This window comes from Numida meleagris, chromosome 1, assembly GCF_002078875.1.
Source record: "Numida meleagris isolate 19003 breed g44 Domestic line chromosome 1, NumMel1.0, whole genome shotgun sequence".
Taxonomy (NCBI): Eukaryota; Metazoa; Chordata; class Aves; order Galliformes; family Numididae; genus Numida; species Numida meleagris.
The window spans coordinates 1,640,553-1,654,339 of record NC_034409.1 but is presented as its reverse complement, the minus strand read 5'-3'; the positions used below and the strand labels follow the sequence as shown (position 1 = coordinate 1,654,339).

The 13,787-nt window shown below is 43.7% G+C and overlaps 1 protein-coding gene across 5 annotated transcripts in view; it reads left to right on the top strand.

Moving 5' to 3' along the window:
- Window positions 1-13,787, top strand: part of EXOC4 (exocyst complex component 4) — a 397,026-nt gene that overhangs the window by 354,505 nt on the left and 28,734 nt on the right. For all 5 annotated transcript variants that reach the window (XM_021384283.1, XM_021384286.1, XM_021384285.1 and 2 more), the window contains 3 exons: window positions 7,644-7,785; window positions 11,391-11,569; window positions 13,150-13,309. In XM_021384283.1, the coding sequence (XP_021239958.1) occupies window positions 7,644-7,785; window positions 11,391-11,569; window positions 13,150-13,309 (481 nt within the window). The remainder of the gene's footprint in view (window positions 1-7,643; window positions 7,786-11,390; window positions 11,570-13,149; window positions 13,310-13,787) is intronic.

The following is a 13,787-nucleotide window of genomic DNA, read 5'->3' as shown; positions in this document are numbered from 1 at the left end:
TTCCTTCCCTTCCCTCCCCTCTCCTTTCCAAGCCTTTTCCAGACTTAAATGCAAAATATTTGAAAGTCTTCAGCAACCAGACCTTCCAGCAGGTTATTGTACAATGGAGGTAGACCCTCCCACCACAATTTTTGCCCTGCCCCTCTAGCTCAGGGACATGGGCTTTTTTCCCTGATAATCCCTTTCTTGAAGCTGCATATTTGCAGAAACTAATGGAAAACAAACCACTTTCAGAGGAGTTATTGCCTTTTTTAAAGTGCTAATTTCCTCATGAAATTTATGTCTGCCAGCAGAGGCAGACAAGGAGCTCTGCAGACAGCTCTAACGAGACAATTCATTAACTAGCGAGTGTACACACACCATAAAAAACATTAATTCACAAAATGAAAAACTAATAGAGTGTTTAGCCTGTTCTTTATCACTGGTGACAGTCTGTGCTCTCCTCATCATTAGTGTTTACTGAAGTGATGGGGGCTGCAGCCCAGCCTGCTTATCAGCACTCATCGTAAATGAGGTCGCAGTGCTTTTTTTCCATCACAGTTACATTGTCCCCTCTCCACCACTTGAATTTTAACGTGGAGTGTAGGACGGAGGTGTGGAAGGATACTTCCAAGTTTTGTCCTGCTTTCTCAGGTCTTGCACACAAGTTCTGTTTCATTCTCCATCCTCAAGAAGATCAGCAAGGGAAAATCCCTTCCTTAAGGATCTTCCAGTATGTAATCATAGAATCATTAAGGTTGGAAAAGACCACTAAGATCTTCTAGTACAGCCATAATGCACATGGTATTTTGCATATGATCCCAGTTGCCTCTGCTAAAGAGCCAGATTCATTTATAGGAAAACTCTAACTATGTAGCTGTCATACAGAATCATAATATATCCCAAGTTGGAAGGGACCAACAAGAGTCATCGAGTCTGACTCCCGGCTCCACACAACATCACCCCTAGTATGTCATGTTACTGTGGCAAATATTAGTGGGAATCTCTCTCTGAGCTTGCTTGTTCTTTAGTTCTGCCTCACCTTAAAGTGTTGACATAGCTTTTCCCCTTAAACATCGATGAGCGATTTTCTGACGATCACAGTAAAAGGTGAGCCAGACTAGTGCTGAGTACTGAGAAAATTCCACCCTCACATCTGTTGTTTGAAAGGTGTTAAAGTTTGTCCTTTCTTGGTATTTGCTTTGCTTTAACAAGAATCCCTGTGCTTCTCAGTGTTTCTCTGTCAGTCGATACGGTCAGCTGCATACTCGTCCCACCTGCATGTGGTAGAGATGTTCTCCATCTCTCAGAACTTTTCTCACCTCAGGGTTACTTGCTTTTTTAAAGAGTAGAGTTGGATCCAGTGTATGAGAAACTCAGTGGTGTGGCATGGGAAGGTGCAGACTGTCCTCACCTCTGCGCACTGCCTCATCTGTAAGCAGCTCTGCTGCTCTTGGGCACAAGAGTTAGTCCTACCCAGCACTGTCAAAGTGAAGATCAGAGCAGTGATGTGCAGAGTCACTGTCTTGATGAGGATAAGCTATGGAACTGCATTTTTGTTTGGAGCCTTTGTGAAGAAGACAGCTGGCATCAAAAATCAAAGTGATAGGTGCCAGGTATGTGGAGGTCTTGGGAGCTGTCATTGCTGTTATTGATTTTTATCTCTATTGATAGGACAAGAGGTAATGTCCTTAAGTTGTGCTGGGGGAAGTTCAGGTTGGGTATTATGACAAATTTTTGTCAGAAGGAGTGGTCAAGCAGTGGAACAGGATGCCCAGAGAGGTGATGGAGTCATTGTTCCTGATGGTTTTCAAGAAAAGGGTAGATGTGGCACTGAGGGACATGGTCTAGAGCAGTCACGGTCATGGGTTGATGCTTGGACTGGATGATCTTAGTGGTCTTTCCAACCTTATTGATTCTGTGATTCTACTTAAAATTTATAAAGAGAACAATTTATGTCAGAAAGAATAATGCAACAATAGCAACATAAATATTTTAAGTAGTTATCCACATCTGAGAGGCCCAAAGGTTCAGACACACTTCTGAAAAGTAAGGGGAAGGATGTCAGAGCCAAAATCTATCTTTTTAAAGATAGATCTACAAGTTATTGTACCTCTGAAATAAATCTCACGAGCCTGGGAAAAAAGGAAAATCCAGTTCCAGATTTTATGGCTCATTCCATTGCTTTTCTGCAGAGCTGCAGCTCTGAGGTCCCCAAACAGACCTGTTTAGAGGCAGGCAGTGAGTGATCTATGCCTTAGAGCTTCAAATAATACTCCTGCAGCCAGAAACTGGTCCAAGTAGCCATATGGGTTGTATATAGTTGTTGTTTTTCATTATTTCTCGAGCACCACAGGTGTGCAGAGCACTTTGCAAGAGGATAAAAAGAGAAGACCCTTGCTCCTTGGAGAGCTTATACTCCAAGTTAGATTGAGACGGCATCTCAAGAGTGGTAGGATATCTAAGTGGGAGGAAAGATGTGTAACCACAAAAAGAAAAGTGGCTTGAGGACAGGGTCCTGGTAGTTATTCCCACAGGAAGAAAAACATTTGAGTTGATTTGCTTTGTCTAGTTCTCTGTAGTTACTTAAGGCTTTTCATCTCCAGCAAATCCTACACATCTCCTGCTGCCGGGGCAGAATGCTGCCGTCTCCGTGCAGCTGTGCAGAGGTGAGGCCCCAGTGATTTCCATTGCTTTTGGTTGGCTGGAGGCAATTTAGTCTGGAATAGAGGAGGCCCAAGGGAGACCTTATTGCTCTTCACAACTTCCTGAAAGGAGGTTGTAGCAGGGTGGGGGTCAATCTCTTCTCCCAGGTAACAGTCATAGAGGGAGAATGGCCTCAAGGTGCACCAGGGGAGGTTCAGGTTGTGTATAAGGAAAAATTTTTTCTCCAAAAGAGTGGTAGTTCATTGGAACAGGCTGCCCAGGGAGGTGGTGGACTCACCATCCCTCGAAGTGTTCAAGAAGCTGAAGATGTGACACTTGGGGACGTGGTTTAGTGGGCAATATTGGTAGGAGGTGGACAGTTGTACTAGATGACCTTAGTGGTCTATTCCAGCCTTCATGATTCCATGATTCTATGATCTCAACAGTGTTCCTATTGTTCCACAAAGCCCTTCCTCACCAGCAGCACCACAGCAGCAGTCTTCCTGTACCTAGCCCTGGCCAACATTGATAGATCATGGCTTAATGGAAAGAGTGGTGAATTTTTGATGGTGAACTTTTTTAAAAAATCAATTTCCTCCTGTCCGTGTTTAGTCTGGAGAAGAGGAGGCACAGGAAAGACCTCATCACTTGATACATCTTCCTGAAAGGAGGTTGTGGCGAGGTGAGCATCGGCCTCTTCTCCCAAGTAGCAGTAATAAGATGAGAGGGAGTGGCCTCAAGATGCACCAGGGGAGGTTCAGGTTGGATATTGGGAAAAACTTCTCAGAAAAAAAATGGTGAAGCATTGGAACAGGCTGCCCAGGGAGGTGGTGGAGTCACCGTCCCTGGAGATGTTCAAAAAAAGGGCAGATGTGACAGTGAGTCTAGATTGTGAATCTAGACTGTGTCCATGGTCTAGAGTGGTCACAGACATGGGTTGATGGTGCGGCTAGATGATTTTAATGGTCTTTCCAACTTTAGTGATTCTGTGATTCTAAAGGCTGCAAGAACAGGAGATGAAGAGACCTTAGAGTCAGCTTGCGTGGCAGCAATGGATAAAAACACTTACCCCAGGTTTTACCCACTACAAACCAAAGCATGGAGAGAGAAAGCAGTATGCCCAGAGCCCCGAAAGCCACCAGCAGAGATAGGGGTTAACCCCAAGTCTCCAAAGGCATGGTCCAGCACTTAACCAATTACAATTTCCTTTTGCATGCATCTACTAACGATTATTTTGGGATTTCCTTTTCCAGAGAGGAAGAGAGTAAGAAATTAAAGATTGAAAAGGTGTAAGCTGGTCCCTAATATTACCTCTGGGACGCAGCAAGGGTTTCAGACTGCGTCTCTTTCCCAAATAAGAGTCTTTCTTCCAGCAGAGCTGTAAAATGTTTCTGTGAACCTTTCCTCTTCCCTCTGTAAAGCAACGGCCTATAGTGCTATGTGTAAAGTGTGAACATGTTGCAGGTTTATTTCTCAGGCTCAGGTTGCACCAGAGCCAAAGCAGAGGCAGTAACCTTAGATTGATTTTTCTCCTCGCACTATTAAATCATTCAAATCTGTTAGCAGTCGCTCTGCTCAAGCAGGACGCGCTATTGTAGACCTTGATTGGATACAGAGGTTTGTTTATGGGCAACGCAGCAGGTTTTGTTTAATATTCCAGAGGTCTGGTAATTTACATCCATCGATTTACAAGGCACAATCTGTCAAGAGACACCAGCGTCCCATTGAATTGCAAAATGATTGAAATCATGGGTGACAACTAGCGTGTTAAGTTTATTTTTCTCATGTTTGTTGAAATGAAATGTTCCCTCTCCTCAGAGTGAGATATCTTGGCTGTGCTTACAGCAAGCTAAAAGAAATCCCAAACAAAGCTGTAATTGTTATCCGGCAGCACAGGAAGATGACTCAAGACAACTGAAATTCATCTATTGAAGCTGCAGAATGATAAGGGACTAAGGAGCGAGTTCTTGGCTGCTGCTTACCCAACCGTTGGGTATTTTGTTGGCTAGAAGGGCTCATCATTTGGCTTGGTATAAACGGGCCAAGGTACTTATAAAGGAGGAGAAGGGGAAGAAGATATGAATGACTATGGATCCGTGGTGGTGCTTTTCCATCATTTCAGTTTGAGATGCCTCCCTCTGCCCTTCATGCAGAGAGCTGAGTGTGTTCTGGTGGGCTGAATGACTATGGGGTGCAGGGTCACCCTTCCATGGTGTCTGCCCAAAGAACTGAACATCTCCAAAACAAGTTCCAAAATATGTTTTTGTTCAGTACCTCTTTAGGCTGTGATTATCTTACATTTCTACAGAATCCTTCTGTGGGTTCTCATCTCCTGGACAAGGCTTTAAAAGTGGGATTTTCTCCTTGGCTGACTCAGCAGTGAGACAATCCATTCTGAATGTCTGACGAAGGAGAAAGGACAAGTGGAGGGTTCTGGAAGTCTTTTGATCTCAAAAAGTGATGGTATACCTCAGGGCCCTCGTATCAGATGGGAGAAGTGGGTATACCTTCCCAAGCCAGCACTCAGTCTTCCTTCCCAACCAGGGGACACGGAACACCCAGAACTTCCCACCTTGGGGGCATGGAATACCCAGAACTTCCCTCCTTGAGGACACAGAACACCCAGAACTTCCCACCTTGGGGACACAGAACACCCAGAACTTCCCACTATGGGGATACTGAACACCCAGAAGAATTTAAGCGCTTAGTCTTTAAATAAAGCACAGATTGCCCCTGTCTCCCTCCTCCTCTTATCTCCACTGACAAATACAATTACCGCTTCACTTAAATTGCCATAAATGAATTCTAGAGAGCAGAAAAATGTGCATATGTCTCTCCGCTGCAGCAATTAGCTGACTCTTGCATTTCAGATGATGGATCCATCCATCTCCACCGCTGGAGCGAGTTGGCACAATCAAACCCAAGACTGCAGCAACAGTCCTGTGTTGTAACAGCAACACCAATAGAAACTTGTCAATATTTAGAGTTTTTGAGTAAAATATGATTTTTTTCCCCCATTCTGCAGACCTGACTCTGCATGATCCAAAAGTCCCTGCCACCCTCCAGGGAAAGAAATGTTGTACCTGAAAGGTTTGTTAAAATTAAACTTCATAAATATTGCTGTGATTGGAGGAGTTGCTGAAGGAGGCTGCTTCCAGGAGCTGTGTTTTACGTGGCTTTGTCCTTGCACAGTTTTCTCTGTTGTAATTCACAGTAAAATTAGATGCACCGTTTGGTGCTTTGCTGTGTGCAGTCTTTTCCTTTCGCTTTGTCACACTCCTTTAATTGTACAGATCTGTCTTACATGTTTACCTCTATTTCAGACAAAATACATTGGGACTTTTGTCTCCTCATTTTGTCCTTGCTTTTCAGACTGGATCTGAAGTTGTACTGAATTTTACAAGCAAATCCAAAGCTCCACATAGGTTCTTCTTTCAAAGAAAGTCTCTGGCTATACAAAGTGACATTTATCTGATCAGTCTCCATCGCAATTAAAGTTTGTTGTCAGCAGTTCCTTAGCAGTGTACAAATCCTTTCTGTACAGAGCTGCGTTGGTTTCTGGTTGAGTGTTTGTCATGTACCAAGCATTAGGGAAGGCAAGAGAAAACAAGAAAACAAGCCATTTCTTAGTGCCAGCAGATAGCACACCTTCATTATTCAGGTTGATCACAGAACAAATACAAGCTGAAAACATGAAACCACCATGAAAAGAAAGCAGATGTCAGAGCAAAATAATATTTTCTGGAGAGATGGGAAAGCTCTGGTCCCATTGTGGCAGCAGTGAGAGCTCAAATACAGCGCACAGCGCTGGTTAGTGGTGCTCAAGAAAAAATAATTCAGGCTGGAAGGGGTGCAGGGAGTTGCTCCTAGGATGAAGAGAGGATCGAAATTCCCACTTCTCAGTGAGTTTATTGCAGTGCAGCAGAAGATAACTACCAGTGATGGAAAACTCCATCAGGCGAAGAATAACGCTGGCATATGAAGGACTAAATATAAGACATCAGTGGCTAAATGTAGGCTGGAAATGAGATCCTAACCTCTAACATCAGCATTGGAGAACAGAGGTTTTGAAGGAGCTCTTCAGGGAAGTAAGGAGGGCAGGAATCTGAATGACTTCAATATGGCATACGATTATCTACCCAAGGCCATGGGACTAAACTTGACGGCCCAAGACATCCCTTGCCCTGACGCTATTTAATTCAGATGGAAGATGCCTAAGCAGGTCTGCATCATTTCAAACATTGCTAATTACCCTATGCAGGAAGTCATTTCTAAAGTGCTGCTTGAATGAGAGCTTGAACTCAGGTATTCGGAGTTTGCTTCCTCTGATTAGGGCAGAATATTTGATAACTGTGTTTTAAAGAGATTTTGGTGGGAGTGGTACAGGTGGATCTGAAGGAGTTAGACCAGGTAGGTCATCATTACAGGATGGTATACACAGGACAGCAATCTCACAACTATGGCCATGGCCAATACCTACGACTCTTCTTTCCTGAGTTTGCTACCCATGAAGCAGAAATAGCAGTTGTTTCCTGGCTCACAGTGGGATGGTGAGAAATAAATGATGAAAATGTCTCTGCTCTCCACGACTTTTGCAGATGGGAGCAGGCAGAGGTTGAGCTTGAGATTACATAAGGGAGTCTGTGGTGACCAGAAAGGATCATCTTTCTTATTGGTGCCATGGTTTGGCTCCAGAGCAGCTCCTTCCTCGCTCCAACCAAAGCAAGATAAATGTTCCTCAATTTCGCAGCTGCAAAAATACTTGCCACTGAGCAATATCTTCCCAAGCAAATGTTTTCTGGTGGTTGATTAAACCTCTCAGATTTATTCTGGAGTTTATTCAATTGCAGGAGCAGTTTGTTACTTCTTACACTCCCAAATCATAGACTTCATTGCTCAACCAAAGGTAGAAGAAAACATGCACACTTAGGGTGGAAGCAGTCAAGATACTGTAGTTGCTTAAGACAAGTGGTATCAATGAAATATGTCACCAATTTATCCCATCTTTTTTTTGCTAGCTATGTCTCCTGGCCAGGACAGCCATGCCAGCATGGAAAACCTTCCCGCATCTGAACAGATCCTGCAAACCCTGAGTGAGCTGGCCAGATCTTTCCAAGAGATGGCTGACCGCTGCCTGCTGGTTCTACATTTGGAAGTCAGGTAAAAGCCCAGAATTTGGGGATCAGGATGAGCTCAGGAATCTACAGGTTAGGATTGTGTCCAGAGAACACATTACGGCACATGAGAGTGGTATTTTTGCCTGCCTTACATCAAAGAGGCCAAATATGTGCCCAGAAATGCCAGGTCCCATAACTGTGGATGGCCAAATGTAGGGCGGAGGCGAGATACCAACACTGGAATTTTGGAAGAGGGTCTCTATCTTGTGTCAGAAACTAGGAAAAAACGTGTTTTTGGAGGCTTTGTCCTTAGATAATTGCACAGTGTTTTTAAAGCCTGACAGGTGTCTGCATATTTATTAGCCATTGCGCTTTGGATTGCAAATAAAAGCTTTTCTAACTGCTTTTTCAAATAGTAAGAGAATCTGGGGAATAGAAGGTAAGCACCAGCTGGAACTTTTAAAGGGCTGGAGAGTTTTGTGATGTCTCTGACTACACATGGAAAGATCAAAAGCAGCAAATCCCTTTCTTCAGGCTGCCAGCTGTCCACTCTGGGGCTGGGAAGGCATTTGTCCCTTATGCGTTGGCCAGGTGTATTTTCATTGCTTCCCTTTTTCTGAAGCATCAAATATAAGTGGATGTCATGGACAGGCAATGAGACTTGATGGGCCATCGTTTTGTTCTTCTGTGACATATCCTGAGCCATATTTTGTCTTCATGTACATTGACAGAGCTCTCATGAAGTCAGTATGTAGCTTTAAAAAAATACACATCAGTTATTGTCAGCAGCCCTTCAACCTGCTATCCATCATCTGCTGCCCACTTGATTGCAGGCATCACAGATGAGCTGGGGCTTGAAGGATTTGAAGACAAGATTGTTAAAATATGGAAATGGAGCAGTTTTCCAGCTGCAGTGTAACACAAGATGATGCCAGGACTAACCCAGACTCATGATATGGGCAACAGCCTGAATGGGTTTCTGGATTTCCATCACACTTCGGTTAAGCAAAAATAGGTACAAATGTAATTCAGGACAATTTTTGCTGCTGCAAACAGCAAAAGAGGGCTTGAGACTCTGCAGTGCTCCCCTTGGTTTTCTCCTACCTTAGGGACTCCCCATTTGTTCACAGCTTTGCCAGATGCTAATTGGCACGAGCCTGGAGTTAGATTCTCCTCCAAAACTATTTAAGCATGACTCAAGGACCGTGGTCCCTGAGAGCCTGCTCCTTGGGTTTTTATCTGCTTCCTTGAATGAAACCTGTTGACACGATTAGATCATTAACCATTTCTTTTAGAGTTGCCCAGAGAGGTGGTGGATGCTCTGTCCCTGGAGACATCCCAGGTCAGGCTGGACCGGGCTCTGAGAACCTGATGGAGCTGTAGGTGTCCCTGATCATTGCAGGGAAATTGGACTAGGTGACCTTTAAGAGTACGCCTTCCAAACTCAAGCGATTCTATGATTCTTTTGTTACAAATAACCATGGAATTTCAGATTACTTCATCTATTACTGCGTTTTACTATTTAAAAAAAACACCTATACAGCATTATATAGGAGCAAGTGCTAAAGTATTGATACGTTTTCACTCTGGAGGTTGCCCTAGGTTGAACTTGCTTGTGATGGTCACCTCAAGGACATTTTCCATGAGGACTGGGACATAAAAGCCAGAACTTAGTCATCACAACTTAGAGAATCAGAATTGTTTGAGTTGAAAGCAGCCTTTAAAAGTCATCTGGTCCAACTCCCCTGCAATGAACAGGGACGCCTACAGCTCAATCAGGTGCTCAGAGCCCTGTCCAGCCTGACCTTGAATATCTCCAGGGATGGGGTATGTCCCACATCTCCCACCCCAACACATCTCAGTGCTGCTTGAGCCAGCCAGTCTGGCGTGAATTTTATGTCTCAGTGTGCTTGATCCTGAGTTACGCTTTGAATGCATGGGATATTTCACCCAGGCTGCAATTTGGCTGTGTTTCCCTGATGGATGAAATTCAAGAGAGTCCATCCAAATTCCTGACCCCAGTCCCCACTGAGTGATGTGGGTGAAACCCAAGTATTACAAAAGTCAAAGGAGTTTTGCTATTGACTTTGCTGATCATAGCATTTTCCGCTATGAGTTCAAGAGAAATGACCTAATTACAGATTTCTGCAGAACCCCAGTAGACAAAATGTGAGTGCACAGGACTTTTTTCTTTGATGGAAGAGATGATGGTAAGGCATGTTGCCAACAGATCAACATGTCTGGCAAGCTGGAAAGAAGAAGTTGCAGTCATACTAAATGTTTGGGAAAACGCACAGTCTTGGCCTTCAAATTACCATTGAAAGCCCCCTGGCCCACTCTTTTTCCAGTTATAAGAGCTACTAGGGCTAACAATACATGCAAGGTGTTGTCATTGGAGCATCAGTATTTAAGTGCTGCTGAGCCAACATGTTTGAGATTGGAGAACCTGGTGAAAAGGCACTTGGCATTTCACAGGGATGGCGTAGGTCATATCTCTTAGTAGAGGATCCTTTGTATTCACCTCTCAGGATAGGACAATGACAGGTCAAGAGGTGGATGCATTTAATGCAGATGTAACCACTCATTTCTTAAATTTTTTTTTTTTACTTACTTGAAATTTAGTAGGAAAATTATAAGGTAGCACTTTGCCTCTGGTGCATTTAATGCATTGTCATGATCAGTAATGCGCTTGGGGCTTTTTTGTTTTGTTAGTTTTTATTATCCCCCAAAATAAAAGATTTATGTCCAAGAGAGCTTAACTATGCTCAGTAGCCCCTCTGTATCCCTGCTGTGTCCTATGTATGTCGTTTTTCGGCAGTGTAATCACAAGTGCTATTCAGAAGACCTAATCACAAAGCCATGTCAAGATCACCAAAAACATGCTGGTGTTTGGAGGGAGAAAGAAAAGGAGCAACTGCCCTCCTTGGCAACCTTAAGCACTGCAGAGGTGTTACTGAAATACTCTTCCTCAGAGCCTGACTGAGCTGTAGATATCCCTGTTCATTGCAGGGGAGTTGGACTAGATGATCTTTAAGGGTCCTTTCCAACTCAAACACTTCTATGATTCTGCTGGGGAGCTGGCTAATGCGTGATAGAAAATGAGATAATTATCTAAAAATTGGAAACTTTGGAGACCTCCATGGACTGATAATGAGATTTAAAAGAAATTCTCTTAGATCTTCACATCAGAGCAAGGGAAAAAGGGCACTGGAAGGTCCGTACATCCTCCAAGCCTCCTGGAGGTGCTTGGTGTGCTGGGAGTAGGCAGCTTTGCAGCTGGCATCCAGACCATGAGGGATGTTTTGCTCACAAAGGAGTGGCCCTTTCAGTTATCCTCCTTTCCAGTCCTGGCTGAGAAACCAAAAACAGAACAAGCAGTGGAGACATACTCTTCTTTGTCCAAATCATTTGGCTCTTGAGACGTCTTTCTGTTGATAGGCTTTCACTGTCTTCTCTGGGATCTGCACAGCTTTTAGAGGACTTGAACGTGCAGAGTTGTTCAGCTGGCATTGCTAGCATTTCTATCCATGAAAATAAGCATCCCACTACATTGTTTTTTTTCTGCCTAGAACCACTTCTGAATAACACCCACTGACATTTTAATGTTGAAGTTATTGTGTTGTAACGTTTCTCTCTTCTGTCTTGCAGAGTTCATTGCTTCCACTACCTGATCCCACTGGCTAAACAAGGGAACTATGCCATTGTTGCCAATGTGGAGAGCATGGACTATGACCCCCTTGTTGTCCGGCTCAATAAGGACATCAGTGCTATCGAGGAAGCCATGAGCGCCAGCCTCCAGCAGCACAAGTTCCAGTACATCTTTGAAGGTCAGACATTTGCCAGCAAGTTTGTAAGAGTATGGTTCTTAGGAAATGATTTTTCATTTTTATCACAGAGCTCAGAAGGATTATCTTTCAGGGTCAGACAAGAGGAAATGGTCTCAAAATAGAGCAGGGGAGATTTAGATTGGATGTAAGGAAAAAGTTTTTTACAGTAAGGGTGGTGAGGCACTGGAACAGGTTGCCCATAGAGGTGGTGGATGCCCCCATTCCTGGAGGTATTCAAGATCACTGGATGGGGCTCTGAGCAACCTGATCAAGCTGTAGGTGTCCCTGTTCATTGCATGGGAGTTGGACTAGATGACCTTTAAGTGACCCTTCCAACTCAAATGATTCTGTGATTCTGTGACTCTAACATACAGTGTGCTACTGTTGCCAGCTACAGCAAATTGATTGGTGAGACCCATGCAAACATAAGGCAGTCAAAAACTTGTTGCCTCTTTACCATTTCTGAGCGTCTCTGATGGAACCAATCAGCCCATTCTGAGCACAAAAAGAGTGGGCTGATGTACATGCAGGACAGTTATTCAGGAAGCAGTAGGGAATGCATATATATTGCAAGCAGAGCTCTATTATAGCGCAGTTCCTATCCAAAGTGTAGCCATTCCAATACTAAAATTAAATTTCGAGAACATTAGCTCTTCTGATGTCTCATCTGTTGTGATTACCTTGGAGAATATAAATCACGTCTTGGTTCGTCTCCCCTGTATTTATTTGTGGCGCTGACGCACAGTTGTCTTGCTGCGTGCCAGGGTGTGTGGATACCAAAATCAGAAGAGTGGGGACTGGAGATGCACTCATTGCGTTGCTAGCAGGGATGAAGGCTTTGCAAGCCTGGTTAGCCTTCTTCTGATCAGCATTTAAGTTGCCAAAGCGTGAGCATATTTCCTTAATTCAGACTTTCAATCAATGTCTAGTCTTTTACAGGCCCCTCTACTGAGTGAATTGGGCTACGTTTTTTCTGTTTGCAATGCTTCATGCGTGGGTACATCATTCTGAGATTTCCTGTGACATATAGCAGCCTGCCATGTCCTTCAGCAGCAGAGGAAAGATGGAGACATCACTCAAACAAAAGAAGCAACCCAGGACTGATCAGAGAAGCTGTGCATCAAGTGCATTGAAATGCAGCCCATTTTTGCTCTTGTGGACTCAGAATTTGCCAGGAAAAAATACCATTCTTGATAATAGATTAAAATAGTATGATTTTGTAGGAGCAATAGCGGTCCATTGATCTGCTGGAGAGAGAGGGATGGAAAGGGATGTTATGATAAATCTGGAAGTGTCCTGTAAAAATCAATGGCTGCAGTAGTGCAACTTGGAGTTTTTGTAGTGTTTTTGTGATTATTTTGGGTTTTTTGTATTTTTGCTAACAAAGGAAACCTTGAGGAAAGTCAAAAAAAATTCACAGGGACGATGCTGAAGACTGTTTCCAGATGCAGCCTGGTGTATCTCTCATTCTAGTTTACCTGCACCCATTCCATGCCCGTTCCTGGGTTTTATGATGAATTATTGTCACTAAACGTCTTTCCCCTCTGATTTTATCATCTATTTCTTTCCTTCCTTTGCAGGTTTGGGCCACCTCATCTCCTGCATTCTTATCAACGGTGCCCACTACTTCAAGCGCATCAGTGAATCTGGCATCAAGAAAATGTGTCGGAACATCTTCATCCTCCAGCAAAACCTGACAAACATCACCATGTCACGTGAGGCTGACCTGGATTTTGCAAGGTGAGCTAAGAGCCCTAATTGTGTTTGTTACTATTTCGATGGCCTCATGTGGAGAGGTAGCTCCTTCCAGAGGTTTCACCACTCACTGTGCAACTGGATGGGTGACACTATGAAGTTAAACCTACAGAAATGTGAGTTGTAATGTTCACTTTACCCCTTGTTATGTGGGAGATTCAACAAAGATCTGTTCAGAGTTCAGCATCGCCTCAGAGTGTCTTTGCTGGGTGATTTCTGTTCATGTGATTCTGTTAAGACCTAACCTCAGGCATGGAAAAGTTTCTAGGTACAAGTGTTGCATAGAGTTTCAGCTGGATGAATGTGGGGCCTCTCTTGGCCCAAATGAGTTACACTTCGGTTTGTTGAAGTGTTAAATTTAAGACTTGTTGTCTTCCTTTGGACATGGCAGCTCACCTGCAAGCGTCTTACCTGTTTTGCTGCTTTATTCACTGAAGGGAGATCATTTGAGGTATAATCACAG